At 42.8% G+C, this 14,486-nt stretch overlaps 1 protein-coding gene and 1 pseudogene across 3 annotated transcripts in view; both read left to right on the top strand.

Moving 5' to 3' along the window:
• The first annotated feature begins 402 nt into the window (after positions 1–402).
• LOC106604603 (thiosulfate sulfurtransferase/rhodanese-like domain-containing protein 2) lies at positions 403–3,183 on the top strand (annotated as a pseudogene). Its single transcript, XR_014392251.1, has 8 exons — positions 403–716; positions 822–930; positions 1,038–1,158; positions 1,770–1,875; positions 1,997–2,112; positions 2,227–2,385; positions 2,500–2,638; positions 2,815–3,183. The product of XR_014392251.1 is annotated as a thiosulfate sulfurtransferase/rhodanese-like domain-containing protein 2 (transcript).
• Positions 3,184–5,047: 1,864 nt separating this feature from the next.
• The window catches only part of LOC106604626 (protein transport protein Sec24B), a 35,558-nt gene continuing 26,119 nt past the window's right edge, over positions 5,048–14,486 (top strand). Inside the window, exons 1-3 of one of the 2 annotated variants that reach the window (XM_014199448.3) lie at positions 5,048–5,535; positions 6,256–6,918; positions 7,061–7,225. In XM_014199448.3, coding sequence (XP_014054923.2) covers positions 5,442–5,535; positions 6,256–6,918; positions 7,061–7,225 — 922 coding nt within the window. In that variant the 5' untranslated portion in view covers positions 5,048–5,441. The remainder of the gene's footprint in view (positions 5,536–6,255; positions 6,919–7,060; positions 7,226–14,486) is intronic. The other variant, XM_014199449.3, reaches the window with a different exon arrangement.

The raw sequence follows: 14,486 nt of genomic DNA, 5'->3' as shown, positions 1-14,486 counted from the left end.
TTGTTTTGCTTTGTTAAAGGATTTAATTACTGACATAGTTAAAGTAAAATGGGGTAGCTAGCTATCCACTGGTGTAGCTACGTAGGCTGGATAACGTTTCCTAGTAAACCGGGAAAAAATGCAGTCTTGACTTGAGTCTAGAAGTCTAACGTTAGCTGGTTAGGTTCTTGTTTTAGCAAACCATTGACATGACAACCGATGATGTTATGGCTTGCGATAGTTAATTAACATAGATGTTGACACCATTGCACCCCATGGTTTTAAACAAGAGAAACCCCAACTTTCTGCAACTTTACGAAGGTACTACTCATTCTGTAAGAGGAGGGTGAGTGTAACAAACGTAACGTTAGCTATCTTATTAGCTAGCTATGTCCACTCCGTTTATTTTCTTAGTATGCCATAATGAAAACATATCTTATCTTGCAGACATTTGGTACATTCGTGGCATCCAGAATAGCTTCATGTCCTGAGGCAGAATCTCCAACAACAGTTTGGACTTGCTGTGGCCAGACCTTTAAGGAACCTCCTTCTATCCACAAACATGTGGCAAGGACTCATGACACTGACATTCAGAAGCTTACCAAGTCCACATTTGAGATTTTACTGAGCCAGAATGAAAAAGAAGCCGCTTCACAACAACAATCAACAGAGAAAGAGCCAGTTGACATCTTCTCCTGGCTACCTGACAGTCACATCACCGGTGACCAACTACACAAGTAGGGCTTCCTCGTGGGCTCTTTCAGTGTTGAATCATTACAGTGGATCTTATAATGCTCTGAAATACATACATTTTCATGCTCTATTTCTTGTAACCTGTAAAGTGGCCCAGGTGAGGTTATTCTGCTCTACTGCTACTGTCCGCTGGCAGATCCACCGCTCATCTGTGCTTGGCAGAAGGCCCTTTGTGAAAAACTCCAGTTAACTGGCAAGGTAATGGAATGACAAAATCCTGGCATATAAAAATATGATGATTTTCCTTTCCTTATAATTCAGTACTCCATTTAGTACTCCATTTAGTTATCATATCATTTCTGCAGGTGAGGGTGGCAACAGGGGATAAATGGAACAGCTGGAGGCACAAAAGTGGCGACGGACTTGTACATCAAGGCAATGTGCTCCCATCCCATCTTCAAGATAATGGAAAAAGAAGACTTTAAGGTAAAAACAACTTCAAATAAAATTATTTGTCACATGCACCGAATAAAACATGTGTAGACCTTACCATGCAATGCTTACTTGCGATCCCTTTCCCAACAATGCAGAGTTAAAAAGTAAGAACATTTTACAAAAAAGGAAATAGTAATACAATAACAATAACGAGGCTATATACAAGGAGTACTGGTGCCAAGTCAATGTGCAGCGGTACAAGGTAATAAGTAGGTAGGGGTAAAAGTGACTGCAATCAGGATGGATAATAAACAGGGTAGCAGCAGCATATGTGAAGAGTGTGAAAGTGTGTGTGTGGCGTCAATATGCGTGTGTGTTGGAGTGTCAGTGTAGTATGTTTCGGAAGAGTCCAGTGAGTGTGCATAGAGCCAGTGCAAAAAATAAAAATAAGGGGGTCAATGCTAATAGTCCGGGTAGTCATTTGATTAACTGTTTCGCAGTCTTATGCCTTGGGGGTAGAAGCTGTTCAAGAGCCTTTTGGTCCCAGACTTGGCGCTCCGGTACTGCTTGGCTGGAGTCATTGATAACAGAAAAAGGCTTGGGGTAAGGTTTACAAATGTTTCTCTGTGATCCATTCACAATTGTTTTCAATGTCTCCTTAGACCAGTGATGGGGGCGCAGAGTGTTTCTCTAACCTTCGAGTTGGAGTCTACAAGGAAATAGTGCCAATGGGAGTGGACCCAGATGCCCTCTCCTACAGACTAGCAGGTAGGCCTATAACATGTGTCTCGCGTATGTCTGCGTTGGATATGTTATTTGACGTAATGGAACCAGTAACTGGTAATGGTTGAATATGGCCCTGAGTTAAGCCTCTGTTTTTTCCACTTAGGTGCTCACCTGGAACCTGAAGAATTCCAGAAAGAAGTGGAGGCTCTTTTGTCTAAAGGTGACTCTTGCAATGATGCAATACTGCTGAACTGCCGGAACTTCTATGAGAGTAAAATTGTAAGTATTGGATTTGACCGCATATGTCAACTGTGTTCTGTAGGTATATTTGTATTTATCATATAGAGTAATAATAATGGCAGTTTAATGTACCAAATTTGTTTTTGCTTTCAGGGGCAGTTCAGCCAATGTTTGGCCCCCAACATCTGAAAATTCAGTTACTTCCCCGATTATGTTGACCAGGGCCTTGACCTCTTTCGAGACAAGAATGTCCTGATGTACTGTACCGGCGTCATTCGCTGTGAGCGCGGCTCAGCCTATCTCCGCTCAAAAGTAAGCTTACCTTTCAGTGACAGTGTCTCATTGAAACATGACAAACATGCTTCATCCAACCCAAAAGCTCAACCTAAACAAATGTTTAAAAGTATGTTTCTCTCCTACTTCCAGGATGTGTGTAAGGATGTTTATCAACTGAAAGGTGGCGTTCATGAGTATGTGGAACAATTCCCTGAGGGCTTCTATTGCGGCAAACTGTTTGTGTTTGACGGGCGCTATGCCATCTCCTCCAACAGTGACATCATCTCTGGTCTGTATAAACTGTGAATTGCCCTTAGCACTTTCCGATTATCACAGTGCTTTTTTTATGTAAGAAGTAGTCTCGTTTATGAGCTTATGTGCCAACCCAAAGAAAAAGTTCCTTCCTGTTAGAACGAGAGACCTATTCATCAACATTCCTCTCCCCTTCCTCCTCTTTGTCTGCAGAGTGCAGATACTGCGGCTCTCCATGGGACCAGTACCAGCTGTGCTCCACCCACTTCTGCTGGTCCTTTCCTGCTCTGCCTGCAGACAGGGGGGCCACACCGCCTGCTGCCCCACCTGCCAGACCAAGGGCCAGGGAGAAGAGCCCTCTGCCACACCTACACACAGAGAGGAGTGCGAGTGCACAGATGGGTGGCCCAGGATCCCCCAGGATGCATTGTGATGTTTTAAAACGTTCAACAGCGCTAAGCGGCGACCTTACCTGAAACTTTACCCTCATGATTTTGACAATCCTGGTTGAACAGACTCAAATGTGGTTGTGGTGACAAACGGCTAATTACTATTTTAATTAAAGGAATCCTCAACATCGCAGTTATTTTATGAGCTTGCCTTGAATGGGTCTTGAATGGCTGAAGTAAAAAAATGCACTAACATATTACATGTGACATGATAAAAGGCTTCATGCATGTCCCCAATATCATGACCTTGTATATTGTTCAATAAAAACCTATATTTAGAGATTACATATTCAATATTTAGAACATAAAAAATAGGTGCTGATTTAGCTAGAAAGATACTCGTGTTTATTCAACACTGATCCATCTCATCTATGGGTGTGTTTGTAAATTCAACCTGGAGTACCAGAGTGCGCTCTGGGCGTTTGTAAATTCAGAGCGTTTCGCTCTGAGTTTTCAGAGTGTACACTGGATGCTCAGGCCAGGGAGTAGGGTTAATCTGAAAGTCAAGCACCCAAGCTAACAGGCCAATGTTGGCTAGCTTGCTAGCTACTTCCAGACAAATGAGAGAACACCTCACTCTGACCATTTCACTCGCACTAGCAGAGCTGGTTAGACTTTTCATTTTTTCTAGAGCGTTGGTGACTGTAAATGTGCTGCTGGCAACAATTTAAAGGTTTTTTGCCAAGATTTATTGACACCCGTCATATTCAACGGCTGTTGAGCGTTCGTAAATTCATGTTATTCTGCGCTCTGGTACACTCAGCCGAGAGCGCTCTGAAATAGGAGTAGATAGCCAGAGTGAATTTACAAAAGCACCCTATATCTCTTGCACATCTGCCTACTAACAAGGTGGCGCCGTTATGCCAGCTGTAGCTAGTCACAGAAACAGCAGCTTCACACAGGGTGCGTTTGTAAATTCCTTCTGGCTATCTACTCTGATTTCAGTGTTCAAGAGCACAGAATAACTGCTGAATTTATGAACGCGAAACACCTGTTGAATATGACCGGTGTCAGTAAATGTTGGCAAAAATGGTTGCCAGCAGCACAGTTACAGTCACTAACGCTCTATTTAACCTGGGAGTGTGATGCCAGGAAAATATCCTCTCAAAGTCAACAAAACAAAGGCGATGATCGTGGACTTCAGGAAACAGCAGAGGGAGCACCCCCGTATCCACATCGACGGGACCGCAGTGGAGAAGGTAGAAAGCTTCAAGTTCCTCTGCATACACATCACTGACAAGCTCAAATGGTCCACCCGCACAGACCGTGTGGTGAAGAAGGCGCAACACCGCCTCTTCAACCCCGGGAGGCTGAAGAAATGTGGCTTGGCACCTAAAACCCTAAAACTTTTACAGATGCACAAATGAGAGCATCCTGTCATGCTGTTTCACCGCCTGGTACCACAGCCCACAATCGCAGGGCTCTCCAGAGGGTGGTGCGGCCTTCCCGAGCCACTGCCTGTTCACCCCGCTATCATCCAGAAGGTGAGGTCAGCAGTAAAGCTGGGACAGAGAGACTGAAAAAAAGTATATCTCAAGGCCATCTGACTGTTAAATAGCCATCACTAGCACGTTAGAGGCTGCTGTCCTATATCCATAAAATGGAAATCACTGGCCACTTTAATAATGGAACACTAGCCACTTTAATAATGGAACACTAGTCACTTTAATAATGTTTACATATTTTGCATTACTTATCTCATATGTATATACTGTATTCTATCCTATTCTACTGTATTTTAGTCTATGCCGCTCTGACATTGCTCATCTAAATATTTATATGTTCTTAATTCCATTACTTTATATTTGTGTGTATTGATGTGAAATTGTTAGATATTACGTGTTAGATATTACTCCACGGTTAGAGCTAGAAACACAAGCATTTCGCTACACCCGCAATAACATCTGCTAAACACGTGTATGTGACAAATAAAACCTTGATTTGAAAACAGTTTAACCAACTCTGCTTGGGCGATTGAAATGGTCAGTGAGGTGTTCTCTCATTTGTGTCTGTAAGTAGCTAGCAAGCTAGACAACTTTAGCCAGCTAGCGTGGGTGCTTTATTGCCGCTGTGAGGTCAGAACTCTCGGATCAATCCTAATTCTCCGTAGAACGTCCAGTGTGCGCTCTGAAAATACGAACAGACAATTTAACAGCGCACTGAATTTACGCACTCTGACAATTTACGAACGCGCCCAAAATCGCCTCAATTGGGATGAACCTCATCATAGCTAGACAGCAAGCCGAGTAGGGGGTAGCTACGGCAGGGGTTCATAAAAAAACGCCAGACGAACACCTAGCTAATGGGAATAGTACTGCCCTTGGTGACAGCCTTTCATGTGTCTTTGTCACCCTGTGCCTTTCTGTTGATAAAGGACAGTGGAACCAAGAGATGTCTGCGCCGGGTTTTACGAGCCTGAAAACCTCTCTCGGTCACAGCTTGAATTCAACGCCGAATGGTGGAGCAGCACCACCCTGTCAGAATGGTAAAACAGGCCGTGGAGATTACGGCCGCTAGTTCAACTAGCCAGTGGTTGAAATAACTAGCTAACTAATGTGACTGTGTTAAAGGCTGTTGCTAGGATATTTGTTGCTTTGGTAATTAGCTTAGCTAGCTAACGTCAGTTGCTTAAATTATGACGTTATTACTAAAACCGATAATTCAGTTTGTTAAAAGAGAAATCGAGAATTTCTACCTAGCTAACGTTAGCCAGTATCCATTCAAGTTTGCCATACTAGCCAGCTATCTTGAACAACCAAGTTTATTTGTGGTAATATTTGTTATGTTCACAAATTGATTTAGTATTCTTTGTTTATTTCACTAATGCAGCCAGGATCCATCACGGGGTCCATGGCGGGAGGAATCTTTGGCTAGTTAGCTACTGTAGCTAGATAGCTTACTTGGGCATTTTAAATCTGTCACTAGCTAGTAACGTTAGGGCGTCATCATTACACCGGCAGCTGGCCAGTCAGATCTAAAGTATTTTACTCTTGGGTTGCTGCTTAGATGACTTTGACAGGTTTGATAATTTCTATAGAATATTTATTATGTAACGTTAGCTAGTAATATATATGTAGGTAATACTTTTGATAATAGTTGATCACACTATTTATGATAATCATCTATCCTCCTTGTCAATAATCTGCATCAATGTTTAATTTACGCCAAACCCCATTGTTCTAACACCAACTCTCATTCTCTCCAGGTCCAGGAGGACAGACTTACCCATCCACCTATCCTTTGACTGGGTACTATGGAGCCGGGCCTCAACAGCAGGGCTACCCTACCATTCCAGGACACTGTACCCCTGCCCCCCAAAAAGCTCCCATCACGAACAATGATCACAGTGCTTACTGCCACCAGCAGCCGCTGCAGCCCACTGCTGCACCTACTGTAGCCCCCTCTGCATATGGAGCAGCCCAAGGCTCCCACCCTCCCTCTCTGCCCTATGGCACCCCCACCACCCTTCCCACCTCCACTGCCCCTCAAAACCCCCAACATGCACCTTCATTCCAACAACCAGCCCCCTACGTACAGCCTGGGGCCTACTATGGACAGCAGCAGTACCCTACCTCCCAAGCGCAACGCCACCCCCAGCAGCCAAACTTGGTTTTGGCACCCCCCACCAGCCCAGGTGCTCCCCTGTATCCCATTGTCTCGTACCCCTCTGTTCCAGGAAGCAGCCAGTACGGTACATTGCGTTCCTCCCAGGGTCCCACCGGCCCAGCAGCTGTTCCCAACCTGATGGGCGCTCCCCTCCACCAGTATGCCCCAGGAAATGACACCAGTCACCCAGCATCTACTGCAGCAGTTCCCCCTGGGTATAGCATGGCTCCACCCGGCCAACCAGCCACAGTCAACGGCCAGGGTAATGCAGATACAGTCAACTCCTCGGCACTGTTGAGAATGTCCGTACAGAATACGTTTTGAGACACTTGTCAATACACTTTTCTTGTCAATTTGTGTATTTGATATATTTGCCTCTGCCTTAATTGGTTTCTTCTCCCCAGTCCAAGCCCCAGTCCTCCAGCACTATGACCAAAGACACCAGGCACCCATGACACATGACCACTATGGAGGAGGAGTCGCACACAACACCGGGGGTGCTGACAGCGATATACCACCTTTAGGAATCCCCTCCACTTCAGTTCATTCCTCCCCAAGGCATCAGCAAGGTAAATGGAGAGAGAAGAGAGGCTTTTAACCTATTGAATTAGCCTAGATCTCTCTATAGTATCTGTATAGGTCATCAGCATTGACGTTATCAATGGCAGGCCCATGTCGGCCATTTTAATGCAAGTTTTATTGGATCCTGCATCGTTACATTTGTGTGGTTCTCCGTCCTCACCTTGATTAAATGATTGATGAAGGGATCTGTTTTTCATCTTTCAAACTTTTTTTCTAGGCCGAGTCTAACTAAGTGAATTGAAGAGGGGAATTTCCATCGAAAATAACCGATGAGCACCAACATGTTAAGTTAATAGGTGCATAACAAATTGGGTGTCAAATGAAAGTTAAGAGTATGTTTTGCGGAAGTGAAGGCATAGATTCATTTTTCAACCATTTTCCATCTTAAAAATTGGGCATAAGCAAAAGCTTTGATTTCTGGATAAAAATATGTAAAAGGTATCAGAAAGCATCAAAACACACTGTTGATGTAAACACCCCTGCTAACTAATATCAGCAATTATATTTCGTTTTGGAGAAATTGTTTACCATCTGTAAGTTTAAGAAATATTGCCTTGTGCCATGTAATTCCATTACCAAAAACCCACAAATTTTAAGATATTTTCAATTTTGTCCCCCATGAGGAGGGATGATAAAGTTCACAGAAGTAACAAGTAATATTAGACCTACCAATTAGTTATAGTGATTTTACCCATTGTTTATGCATTATTAAGTGATTAAAACTCGTAGTTCTGTTACGAAATTGGTAACGAAGATACCATAGAAATCAGTAACGGAATTACTGCAATTGAATTGGCTACAGTGAGAAATCATAATAGTCACAAACCACAGTTGGGTCACCTGCTACTGGCCTCCCTTCCACTGCCATACTGTTATGTTCAGCTCATAACTGTTTTCTTTGTCTTTTTGTTGTCTGGTGGTTAAAGCAAGAGTGTTAAAACAGTCTTGAGTCTGGACAACCCCTCCCTCTATCTCTCGCTCTCCAGTTAATGTCAGCTCTTACTGACACCTAGCCATGAGAACACTCTTTTTCCATTTACTTTAACCAGCATCCTCACCCACTGAGCATCGACTGACCGACACTGGACGTCGAAAAGTAGTTGCAATTTGGTCAGTCCACCCTGGCTTTGATGTTAACGTCCACGGACGGACAGTACTGTACCAAATCTGAACCTATCATAGACGTACAGTACCAGTCAAAAGTTTGGACACCTACTCATTCAAGGGTTTTTATTTTTACTATTTTCTACATTATAGAATAATAGTGAAGACATCAAAACTATGAATCATGTAGTAAAAAAAAAAAGTGTTAAACAAGTCAGAATATATTTTTATATTTGAGATTCTTCAAAGTAGCCACCCTTTGCCTTGATGACAGCTGTGCACACGCTTGGCATTCTCTCAACCAGCTTAATGATGAATGCTTTTTGAAGGAGTTCCCAAATGCTGAGCACTTGTTGGCTGCTTTTCCTTCACTTTGCGGTCCAACTAGAGCTGTGGTGGTCACGAAATTTCGTCAGCCGGTGATTGTTAAGCAAATAACTGTCGGTCTCATGGTAGTAGACCGTTAATTAACATAAACACGTTTAGCATTTCCTGGCTTCCACACACAGCCTACAAGCCATTTTAAAATGTCTAATAAATCCATGTAATATAGCCTTCACCTTCACAATAAATCCATTATTTATTTTATACCGGTCTAAAGATGCATGATATGAAGAAAATGTAGTCCATTTCAGAAGAAAATAATAGCATACCATCAGTTGTCCTGATGTGGATATGTCAAATGGCTGTACGCTACACTAATTCATTTAGCAGACAAGATTTGCTTATAATTCCGTGGCATTATTTTATAGCATGAAGAATACAATTGAACAAAGCTGAATAAAATATAAATATATTCTCCAAACGATTTGAGGGAGTGCGCACATGCGGCTATTCTGTGTTGAGCGCTTAACAAAGAAATAGGTACTCCTATATGTTTAATTTAGAGTTATTAATGTAACTTTAGTTGTTCTACAAACGTTGGGCTGTATGTTTCGAATTTTAATACATTGTAAGGCTGTATGGTGAAAAAAATAGCTTGAAAGGCATGAGCTCCAATTTTTTTAGTTTTTTTGCGCAGGCTGTACACACTCCAATAGTCTCTCATTCACAATTTGACAAGCACTTGATAATGCCTCGAATTTCACAGCGGCATCCCCTTTGTGTCCGTAATGCACCCTAAAACAATCCATGCCTTTTGCGGCCCGGAGTGCTGTGTTGTGCCCTTCTCCCTGAGTGTGCTGCGCAATCCGAAGCGCCTCTCATGCACATGGCTCTCCGTCACGTGATCAGGTCTTTCTCACAGGCTACAAGTGAAGACAGACACATCGCACGTCCTTATCCAATTCCGAGGTGCATATTGAAGATATTGGAAGAACTGTCCACATTTACTTTTCGTCAGCCAACAAGATGAGTAGGCCTAACGAACAGCAAAAGCACTAGCCTATGTCAATCTACTATCCCCCATAGTACAAAGTCGACCTATTCTGTGCGAGAGATAAATATTCCAAACATAGTCTGGGACAGTTATGGGATGCGATAGATCCCAAACTAATACATCCACAAGCATCCCCAAACTTTTTTTTATGCATTATGGCTGACGCAACAGATCAGAACGTTTAGCTTAAAATGTTGATAAACTATTTGGCTATTTCTCCACATTATAAGCGCAGCAATGTGCAAATAGAAGTAGGCTATAAATGCGAATGTTCCAATAGTGGAAAACACCGTTATCAAAAGTGACCGCAAATGCAATTTATTATAAAGGTATAATTTCATTCACAACTGAAAAGTGATAGGCTAATATTGTCACCCATCAGTCTATTCTTGATTTTAATCTTTACATATACTAAATAATGTGTCAAATTTGATTTAGATTGGACCATTATCATGCACCTGTGTCAATTATCATGCACCTGGGCAGCGGGAAAAATACATTTTATCTATGCACTAGCAATAGCAATAGCGAATGGAAGACGCTTAGCAATAGCGAATGGAAGACGCTTTTCCCCGTGGTTTATTTTCATGCCAACCAGGTTGGCTATACTGCTGTTGTAAATATAAGCAATGTGCTTAATATTAGGGAAGTTGAGAATTTAATATAGTAGACCTAGCCTATAGAATGCTGATGCGATCCTTGTCTTTTTATTAGTGGCCATCACACTGTTTTCTCCCGCAATTGCATAGCCTATAGAAATGTTGCGCATCATGAGCTCATGTGCTCTTATTAAGTGTTTGATTAGATTTTCGAATATATTTGCATTGACGTCAGTGATTAGTGTGACAATAGAGTGCTGAGTGCCAGACAGTTAGCAAGTTTGGTAGGCTACTAATGACCACCAGCAGCAGCATCAGAGCTTGGAAAAGCCTAATTAGTGACGAAACAGTCATGTGGAATTTGACTGCCTTCATGACTCGTGACCGCCGGTGTGGCGGTAATATGGTGACAGCAACAGCCCTAGGTCCAACTCATCCCAAACCGTCTCAATTGGGTCAAATAAAATACAATTTTATTGGTCACATACACATGGTTAGCAGATGTTAATGCGAGTGTAGCGAAATTCTTGTGCTTCTAGTTCCGACCGTGCAGTAATGGCTAACAAGTAATCTTAACAATTTCACAACAACTATCTTATACACACAAGTGTAAAGGAATAAATAAGAATATGTACATATCAATATATGGATGAGCGATGGCCGAACAGCATAGGCAAGATGCAGTAGATGGTAAAGAGTACAGTATATACTAGAGGTCGACCGATTAATCGGAATGGCCGATTAATTAGGGCCAATTTCAAGTTTTCATAACAATCGGTATTTTTGGCCACCGATTTGCAGATTTTTTAAAATATATTTTTTAAAATATTTTTTAACTAGGCAAGTCAGTTAAGAACACATTCTTATTTTCAATGATGGCCTAGGAACGGTGGGTTAACTGCCTTGTTCAGGGGCAGAACGACAGATTTTTACCTTGTCAGCTCGGGGATTCAATCTTGCAACCTTACGGTTAACTAGTCCAACGCTCTAACCACCTGCTTTACATTGCACTCCACGAGGAGCCTGCCTGTTACGCGAATGCAGTAAGAAGCCAAGGTAAGTTGCAAGCTAGCATTAAACTTATCTTATTAAAAAACAATCAATCAATCATAATCACTAGTTAACTACACATGGTTGATGATATTACTCGTTTATCTAGCCTGTCCTGCGTTGCATATAATCGGTGCACATTTGCGAAAAAGGACTGTCGTTGCTCCAACGTGTACCTAACCATAAACATCAATGTCTTTCTTAAAATCAATACACAAGTATATATTTTTAAACCTGCATATTTAGCTAAAAGAAATCCAGGTTAGCAGGCAATATTAACCAGGTGAAATTGTGTCAGTTCTCTTGCGTTCATTGCACGCAGAGTCAGGGTATATGCAACAGTTTGGGCCGCCTGGCTCGTTGCAAACTAATTTGCCAGAATTTTACGTAATTATGACATAACGTTGAAGGTTGTGCAATGTAACAGGAATATTTAGACTTAGGGATGCCACCTGTTTAGATAAAATACGGAACGGTTCCGTATTTCACTGAAAAAATTTAAGTTTTGTTTTCGAGATGATAGTTTCCGGATTCGACCATATTAATGACCTAAGGCTTGTATTTCTGTGTGTTTATTATATTATAATTAAGTCTATGATTTGATATTTGATAGAGCAGTCTGACTGAGCGGTGGTAGGCACCAGCAGGCTCGTAAGCATTCATTCAAACAGCACTTTCGTGCGTTTTGCCAGCAGCCCTTAGCAATTCTTCAAGCATTGCGCTGTTTATGACTTCAAGCCTATCAACTCCCAAGATTAGGCTGGTGTAACCGATGTGAAATGGCTAGCTAGTGAGCCGGGTGCGCGCTAATAGCGTTTCAAACGTCACTCGCTCTGAGACTTAGAGTAGTTGTTCCCCTTGCTCTGCATGGGTAACGCTGCTTCGAGGGTGGCTGTTGTCGATGTGTTCCTGGTTCGAGCCCAGGTAGGAGCGAGGAGAGGGACGGAAGCTATACTGTTACACTGGCAATACTAAAGTGCCTATAAGAACATCCAATAGTCAAAGGTATATGAAATTCAAATCATATAGAGAGAAATAGTCCTATAATTCCTATAATAACTACAACCTAAAACTTCTTACCTGGGAATATTGAAGACTCATGTTAAAAGGAACCACCAGCTTTCATATCTTCTCATGTTCTGAGCAAGGAACTTAAACGTTAGCTTTTTTACAGGGCACATATTGCACTTTTACTTTCTTCTCCAACACTTTGTTTTTGCATTATTTAAACCAAATTGAACATGTTTCATTATTTATTTGAGGCTTAATTGATAGTATTTATGTATTATATTAAGTTAAAATAAGTGTTCATTCAGTATTGTTGTAATTGTCATTATCACAAATAACTTTTTAAAAAATCATCCGATTTAATCGGTATCGGGGTTTTTTGGTCCTCCAATAATCGGTATCGGCGTTGAAAAATCATAATCCGTCGACCTCTAGTATATACATATGAGATGAGTAATGAAGGGTATGTAAACATTATATAAAGTGGCATTGTTGAAAGTGACTAGTGATGGATTTATTACATCCAATTTTTAATTATTAAAGTAGCTATAGATTTGAGTCAGTTTGTTGGCAGCAGCCACTCAATGTTAGTGATGGCTGTTTAACAGTCTGATGGCCTTGAGATAGAAGCTGTTTTTCAGTCTCTCGGTCCCAGCTTTGATGCACCTGTACTGACCTCGCCTTCTGGATGATAGCGGGTTGAACAGTCAGTGGCTCGGGTGGTTGTTGTCCTTGATGATCTTTTTGGCCTTCCTGTGACATTGGGTGGTGTAGGTGTCCTGGAGGGCAGGTAGTTTGCCCCCGGTGATGCGTTGTGCAGACCTCACTACCTTCTGGAGAGCCTTACGGTTGTGGGCGGTGCAGTTGCCGTACCAGGCGGTGATACAGCCCGACAGGATGCTCTCGATTGTGCATCTGTAAAAGTTTTTGGTGACAAGCCAAATTTCTTCAGCCTCCTGAGGTTGAAGAGGTGCTGTTGCGCCTTCTTCACCATGGGTGGACCATTTCAGTTTGTCTGTGATGTGTACGCTGAGGAACTTAACTTTCCACCTTCTCCACTGTCTCGTCGATGTGGATAGGGGGGTGCTCCCTCTGCTGTTTCCTGAAGTCCACGATCATCTCCTTTGTTTTGTTGACGTTGAGTGTGAGGTTATTTTCCTGACACCACACTCCGAAGGCCCTCACCTCCTCCCTGTAGGCCGTCTCGTCGTTGTTGGTAATCAAGCCTAACACTGTAGTGTCATCTGCAAACTTGATGATTGAGTTGGAGGTGTGCATGGCCATGCAGTCATGGGTGAACAGGGAGTACAGGAGAGGGCTGAGAACGCACCCTTGTGGGGCCCCAGTGTTGAGGATCAGCGGGGTGGAGATGTTGTTTCCTACCCTCACCACCTGGGGGCGGCCTGTCAGAAAGTCCAGGACCCAGTTGCACAGGGCGGGGTTGAGCTTAATGACGAGTTTGGAGGGTTGGGTTAGGGCAGTGTGATTGCGTTTGCATCGTTTGTGGACCTATTGGGGCGGTAAGCAAATTGGAGTGGGTCTCTTAAAGCATTTCATGATGACGGAGGTGAGTGCTACACTGCAATAGTCATTTAGCTCAGTTACCTTAGCTTTGTTGGGAACAGGAACAATGGTGGCCCTCTTGAAGCATGTGGGAACAGCAGACTGGGAAAGGGATTGATTGAATTATGTCCATAAACACACCAGCCATCTGGTCTGCACATGCTGTGAGGACGCGGCTAGATATGCTGTCTGTGCCGGCAGTCTTGCGAGGGTTAACACGTTTAAATGTTTTACTCACGTTGGCCGTGGTGAAGGAGAGCCTGCATGTTTTGGTAGCGGGCCGTGTCAGTGGCACTGTATTGTCCTCAAAGTGAGTTGAGGTCGGGTGATTGTGGAGGCCAGGTCATCTGATGGGGTACCATCACTCTCCCTCAGCCCTTACACAGCCTGGAGTTGTTTTGGGTCATTGTCCTGTTGGAAAAACAAATGATAGTGCCACTTAGCACAAACCAGATGGGATGGCGTATCGCTGCAGAATGCTGTGGTAGCCATGCTGGTTAAGTGTGCCTTGAATTCTAAATAAATCACGGTGTCACCAGCAAAGCA

The sequence above is a fragment of the Salmo salar genome, chromosome 05 (genome assembly GCF_965601325.2).
Source record: "Salmo salar chromosome 05, fSalSal1, whole genome shotgun sequence".
Classification (NCBI taxonomy): Eukaryota; Metazoa; Chordata; class Actinopteri; order Salmoniformes; family Salmonidae; genus Salmo; species Salmo salar.
The sequence above is the reverse complement of the archived record's forward strand: the minus strand, read 5'-3'. Positions and strand labels throughout refer to the sequence as shown.